Source organism: Coenobita brevimanus, chromosome 66, assembly GCF_032717465.1.
Source record: "Coenobita brevimanus isolate Jiangsu-jjx chromosome 66, ASM3271746v2, whole genome shotgun sequence".
Lineage (NCBI taxonomy): Eukaryota > Metazoa > Arthropoda > Malacostraca > Decapoda > Coenobitidae > Coenobita > Coenobita brevimanus.
The window spans coordinates 34,089,491-34,096,928 of record NC_137019.1 but is presented as its reverse complement, the minus strand read 5'-3'; the positions used below and the strand labels follow the sequence as shown (position 1 = coordinate 34,096,928).

The following is a 7,438-nucleotide window of genomic DNA, read 5'->3' as shown; positions in this document are numbered from 1 at the left end:
TGTGATAATAGGTTTCCCCCACAGCAGATTTTAGTCGTTTATATTCCTTGTTATATTTCATACTGTATCCTAAAAAATAGCTACGTGGTCACTCTTACCCTCAGTAAGGTACTTCAACCTAACCCCTCCTCCAACCCCTCCTGCCTGCCACCCATCAGTCCCAGTCATCACTCTGCACCCCTCTCTCCTTCAGCCGCTAACGCTTTGCGCTGATATTTCTGAGATGTTGACAGCAGAAGCCGCAACATTAACTGCTTCATTGCTAGCCTTTCTCGTAGGTAAACAAAATTGTCTTGCATTAACCCAAGCATAAGATCAGAATTTTAAATATACGACGAAATGATTAGCCAACAGCTGTATTTTTTTCTTTTTCTAAATTATCTTAGGTTACTACTCCACATCCTGGCAATCAACATTATCGTTTAGATAACCCATCAGGACTCAAGGATATTCTAAACCCATACAAAAAACAAATCTCCATGTATATACCCATTTCTTTTACCTTTAATGCAGCGGAAGGTGCATGTACTTCTTACTTAGTCCAGGTTTTTCAGAATTTATTGAGCTCTCAACATCATGCACAAGAGTTAACAAAAATAAATGAATCCACTACATTCTAAACCCCATTCAATAAGGTGGCGCGGGTAGCATCAAGATGCGGATGTCTCGATCTCGCTGATTGGCTGGTGGTAATATCTCCATAACCTTTTTGTCCGTCCCTGTAAGCTTTCCTCACTTAACTAACATATCCACTTTCTTTTACCTGTAGCTCACCTATTAAACGGGATACACAATCTTTTTTACAGTATTAGACTCTGCGTTGATTTTGGAACTAAAAAATCTTAAAAACAAAAAAATAAAGAGAAAAATGATAAACACGAGTATACGTCAGAGCCTGGCTCTGAAATGACTATACCACTTTTATAAGTATTACTGGTTTTGCATCAGTGACAAATTCACAATTATAATAAAGCAAATATTCTCGTTCAGCAAATGCTCTTGAACGTGACAGTGCTGTCGGATACTAGATAATACCAGACAAAAGTTAAATAAGGAATGGTTTATTTGAAGATTTAACATCCCGACTTGAGAAAGGCACTGGTGAAAAATTCACTTGTTCTTAACCAGTTTATGACCACAGCTCTTCGTGAAATCCATGTGTGTTACATTTTATTTATTGCTAGAAAATCTGCCATACATGGCAAACAGCAAGAGATCACCAAATACTTGTAAATAAGTGAATCGAGAAGTAAGTGGAGCATAATACATACATGAATCTCCTTCACCTCCTGGGTCCGCACTGATGAGGAAATCCGGTGTGAGCCATATTTTGACTTGCTTTGCTTTTTCTTAACGGGGTGACCATTTATTTATTTAGACCTAAAGAGTAAAAGTCATGATCACGCGGGAAGGTCAGCTTAAACAATTTTTATCCGATTTATACCAGACTTTGTGGTAGGGCTCAAGGTAAGGGATTCATTTTTAGGAACAATCAGTCAAAGGTCAAGGTCACAGAAGAAGATTAAAGTTCGATTCCTGTGAGTCAGTGCATGAACTATTAAATTAAAACAGATTTATTATGATCTGAACCAAACTTGGTGGTTGTGGTTCAGACAAGAGGTTGATTTATTGTCTTTGAGCACAATAGGTTATAGGTTGAGGTCACATGGCACAGTTGCCTTGAACTATTTTCATCCACTATAGAGCTAACTTCGTGGGAAGATTCAGGGTAAGAAATGATGAGGGAACTGAATTCTGAGGACACTCAAAGATGAAGGCGGCAAAACAAAATCAAATATCCAACTATATAACTGAAACAGTATAGACAAAACTTCGTGGAATGACCAAAGTTCCGCCATGTATGAAGATATCTAATTTTGAGAGCCACAGGTCAAATTTAAAGCAAGGTCACAAGGTAAGGCCAACTTAAGCAGCTTTGATCAGCTCTAGAGCAAATTTGGTGGAAGCTCTGAGGGTCAGACAAAGAAGAAGTGCTTCGGTTTTGAGAAATGTTGGCGGAAGATCGACGTCATAGGGCAAAGTCACTGTTTCGCCCTTAGGCCTGTCAAAGGCACTGGCGGTGCACTCACTGAGTGCTACTTCTTGTTTTTACTGTGCTGAGTGTATGACGCCACAAGATTATACTGGATGTGGCCTCCTTTCACCATCATTCTCCTCAACTTTTATCATCTTGTTATGGGTCACTTTCTGCAAAATGCAACGTAAAGCATGTTAGTAGGCTGAGTACAATTAATTTTAAGGTGGCTTTTAGGCTATTTTTTTTTCTAATTCATGACAAACATACAGTTCCATCATTCCAGGTATTAGCTGCATCTTTATTAACATTTACTTTGCTGACAGTCACTAAGAGATCGTGTTTATTAAGCCATATAACCTGGTAATTACATATTTACATATCGTAAGTGCCCTTTTCTGCAGTATAGTAGTCCATTTCTTACCTTTTTCGACCTTAGGTTTGGGGTTGTTCCATGGCTGAACCTTATCGGTACCTAATAATACGTACAGGGTGCAGCAGGTGAAGCTCAGACCAGCCGAAAGCCCGAACACTGCTCTCCATGCACTCAGCGTTTGCTGGCGGAAAGATATTACATCAGTGTTCATTACGGAGCAGCTCATGTCTGGATAGTAAGAAACAGTTTCTAAAGACTGTTTTCTTTTATATTATCATCTGATGAGGAGATATGGTTAGGGATCGACAAGAAGAATACTGATGAAGAAATCTCAAAGAGTACGAAAGGAACATCTAACATATTACCCCATTGCTGCCGTCAGTATGATGATGTCAGTCGTTGAATCAGGAAGTTAATAATGGCCATCCTTGAATAATAATAATTAAAAAATTAACCTACTTTAAATATCACGATATTCTGACACAAAAGTCCATTTCTTCTTAATACCTACATTGTCCTTTATGATGGCACCAGTGACAGCTGGCGCCAGGAAGCCAGTAGCAGCCCCAATAGTATTAGTAATGCCCTTAAGGGAGCCAGCGAAATTGGGTGCGATGTCCTGCTCTGAGAGTATTGACCCGCTGTAGACCATTCCCAATGCACCCACAGCCACACACATGACCGCCATGGCCACACCGGAGTTACACTTCACCCACATCATGGCTACCAGTGCTGCTCCAGACACGTACATTCCTAAAGATAAAATGCGTCAATAAGTTGATTTGCTTACACAGGGTGCCATGGGTAGGACCATCACATATTGAATGTTTCCATTTCTGCTAATACTTGACAAAAACTGACACATAATCTTGCAAAAATATATACATATATTCCATGTCCAAAATCAGCTCCAGAAAAATTCAATATGCAGCATTTAAGGGGTCAGACCATTCGTATGCTTCAACTGCCACCTAAAACACAGCCACCAGACGAAGCGCTAAGCCAATCTTCACTGTGGGCACTTTGCAGCAGCTCACCATAATAGAATGCTCAAAGTAACCCCGTGAACACGTGGCCCATGATGCCTGAAATGTCATGGATCATAATACGTTTGGCATTAAGTTTGATTAATAAGACTGGCCAAAATATACAAAACAACCAAACCGCCGACGTCAACCACTCAAGACCAACACCTTCAGTCTGAGCGACCTGACCACCAGATTGCGCTGGGAGATAAGCCATCCAAGAGTCAGCAGAACCCAGGACATTCACTCACACCCACAAGACGCCACTTGTGAGTTTGACAATTCCACCATGCAGCCACACTAAGCAAAAGATGTTCTCCAAGACACTACACCCAGTTTCATCTCCAAAACTGACGACTGGCCTCCTTTCTTAATGAAGTAAGACTAAGAAATGATGTCATCAAGTAAGACCAAGGGTAACAATGATAACAATGAAGAAGACGACCATCGACCAACCTAGAATAAACGTGAATTAAGAGAAGCAAGAAAAAATACACACACACACACACACACACACACACACACACACACACACACACACACACACACACACACACACACACACACACACAGACACACACACACAGACACACACACACACACAAAACACTGAAGGTTCTAAAAAAGGCAGAAGATTCAACACTGACAACAGAAGACCTCAGAACAAAAGATAAAGGTGAAAATGGAAAGAAATTACATGCACCCGAAGACAAAAAAGAGAAATCTTTCCCACATATCCCTTGACCCTCCTGGACCATAACCACAAAAGACTGACAAGATCCACCATCAATGTTTACATATCCACCCCCTGTGCACCTGATTTATAATCATCTGCTTTCCCTGACCTATTTCTACATCCCACTCCCTCACCTGGCTATGCTAAGTTCATAACTGCCCATTTTCTTCATATGCTCTCCCCTGACTTCTGATGCATAGCATGTGGGCATAGTGGTGTCATTGCATGACATCAGAATTGGCCATCTCTACTTCCTCCATCGAACCTCTCTTCTCCTGCACAGCTGTCATTCCACTACATAATTTATCTTGCAATATAGGCTACCCACCCTCCCTCCATCTTTGCCACTTCCCCCTCTCCGTGCCCGCAGCAAGTTTCTGCCACCCCTTCCACAAGTGGCCCAAACACCATCGAGCAACAGTTTCGCCTACCGCACTACGGTATGAAAACCTCTTAATTTATAGTACGTACTGTATACGTTCGAACTCCGGCTTTTCTTTGTAAACACTGTTTGACGTTAATCAACTGACCTTCATTTGTAACGCATTTGCCACCCTCTCCCCTCTTCCTTCCGTAGCCTTCTTTAAGCCAGGCCTGTCCTTTGTCAGACACGGACCTCTCTCTCTCTCTCTCTCTCTCTCTCTCTCTCTCTCTCTCTCTCTCTCTCTCTCTCTCTCTCTCTCTCTCTCTCTCTCTCTCTCTCTCTCTCTCACTGATATACTGCTCCACTTTCTTCTTCCGTACCCTTCATCTCACTTCCAAATATTTTCTTTAGCGTCCAGGTTGTGTACTTTTCCCTTAATATTTATGCTGCCCCAGTGAATTCCTGTTTACCTATTCACTAATTCGGCATCTCACTTTCATTGCCACTTACCCATTCCATAATGTGGAAGATGTTCTGAGAAAAGATATCGCTGAAGCTTGTTGCCTAAAAAATCTCCGTCACTCACTGCGTAGGGATCGTTCGTCTATGAGAACGCCTGTAGTAAAACATTTTTCGCCTGATGGCCACCACTCATAAAATGATACCATACTAAGAGGCGTAAGGACATGCCCCTATAACTGCTCCCGGGGGAAAAAAAGTGTTGTCCGAACGACGTATTATGTGAGCTCTTAGTTGAAATGAAAGCAGTACGATGGACGAGTAGATCTAATGTATACATATAGGATGGTAAGTTGTTGGGTGGTCAAAGGAGGACAGGAGCAACGGAGTGATTACTGTCGTGATATTTCACTGTATTTCATTACTGTGAAAAAAAAAAAAATCACAAGTACACAGTAATATCCTGCTCAGCACAGCCTTCTCAGAACTGCACTTCTCTTTTGAGCAAATACTTTGCAAGAGCGGTTTCTGAATAGCTGCCATAACTTCCACAACCACCACCACCAATAACAACAGCAACAACAAAACAACAGCATCATCACAGCTACCATCAACACCACCACCACAGCTACCACCACCACCACCACTATCATCATCGCAGCTACCGGTACCACTACCACCACCATCACAGCTACCACTACTACTACAACCACCACCATCAGAGTTAGCATCACCACCATCACAGCTACCTGTACAACCATCACCATCAGAACCACCATTACTACCGCCACCACAGCTACCAGCACCATTACTACCAAAACCACGACCACAGGTACCATCATCACCACCACCATCATAGCTACCACTACCACAGCTACCACCACCATAACCATTATCACAGCTACCACCACCACCATCATCATCACAGCTACCACTACCACCACCATCATCACAGCTACCACCACCATCACCACTGGCACAACAGTTACAACCACCATCATCATCAAAGCTACCACTAATACCACCACAATCACCATCAGAGCTACGACAACCATCACCAGCACCACCACCACCATGCCTTGTTAGTACTGAGGACAGGGATGGCAGAAAATACAGCTGAAGAAAGTAGAAGGGAGAAGTGATGGAGGAACAACATCGGAAACATAATTTAAGGAGGAACTTGAGGATAAAGTCTGAGCGAAGAGTTCTGCTTTATCAGCAGAAGAAACAGTTACAGGCCCATCAGAGCCGAAAACAGGAAGAAAGGATGATGAATTAAAGATGTTAGAAAGTTTTTGGCCAGGTGCCAGAAGGAGCTGAAAGAACTTAAGTAGGAGACTTCAGAGAATTTAGTACGAATGAAATTACTTTTAGCAGTGCGAAGAACAGATCTAGTATGATTCCTGGCAGAAACTTAAGAGAAATGAGATTCAAAGGTGGGCTATTTCCAGTACCTTTGGTGGGTCCTCCCCTTGTTGTATATAGCATTAAGACAAGCGTGATTAAACCATTTTAGTTAAATTAGCCATTGGATAAGAGAAAGAAACATATGCTTCCATGTACGAAAGAATATCGTCCGTTACGCACGGGGCTTACTCTGATGGCTGTGGAAGCAATAATTATTCCAGGGAAAATCAAAGACGTACTGCTTCAGGTAGTACTTCTTTGATTTTCCCTAATCACAAGCAACAAAGTGCAACAGTCGCCGCTTCTTAGGAGGGTCCAGAGGCCTTGCTGGAGTAATAGGACAGGTTAAGATGATAAGGCTGTGATCAGTGGAACCCAACAAAGAAAAAAGAGTAACACCTTAAGCAGATGGAATAGTTGTAAGGAAAACGTTATGTATGTTGAAACTCTCACCAAAGTGGTCACAGATGCGGGCAGGATGCCGTACAAGCTGCTCTAGGTCATTAAGATTTGAAAAAGATGTAGGCTTATTCAACAAGTGAATCAGTGAAAGGAGAGGAAAGCCAAAGGTGGTGGTCAACAATGAAATAACCTAGAATGGAGATTTCAAAGGATGGAGAAATTGATAGGATATGTTCCATCGTAGTCCATGATTTTTTCCCAGTCAGCTGAATTAGGAGATAAGTTCACAGGACATATATATTTACTCAGAGAAAGACAGGATACCTGAAACCAGAGAGTAGATAAATGAGAAGATTCACGTTCAGGAACGCATGAGCAAAAAATAGTATTGCGTTAATCCTGTATATGCAACAGCCACCTTTGGCTTTGAAATGAGTATAAAGAAAGTAGAAGGATACAGAGAAGGAGTTGCTATCGATTGCCCCAGACAGTTGAGTCTCCGTGTGGAATAAAACGTGAGGTTTAGAGGAAAATAAGTGATGTTCAACAAAGAGAAAATTAGAGTAAAGGCCACGAATGTTCCAGTAATGAAGAACAAGTGAGTCAGACACTGGTTGCAAGCATCTCTCTTGGC

At 41.9% G+C, this 7,438-nt stretch overlaps 1 protein-coding gene across 1 annotated transcript in view; it reads right to left on the bottom strand.

The window, feature by feature from the left end:
• Positions 1-2,194: 2,194 nt before the first annotated feature.
• Positions 2,195-7,438, bottom strand: part of LOC145405335 (putative inorganic phosphate cotransporter) — a 360,438-nt gene continuing 355,194 nt past the window's right edge. Inside the window, exons 8-10 of the mRNA XM_080276747.1 lie at positions 2,923-3,164; positions 2,460-2,592; positions 2,195-2,208 (exon numbers count right to left, since the gene is read on the bottom strand). Coding sequence (XP_080132873.1) covers positions 2,195-2,208; positions 2,460-2,592; positions 2,923-3,164 — 389 coding nt within the window. The remainder of the gene's footprint in view (positions 2,209-2,459; positions 2,593-2,922; positions 3,165-7,438) is intronic.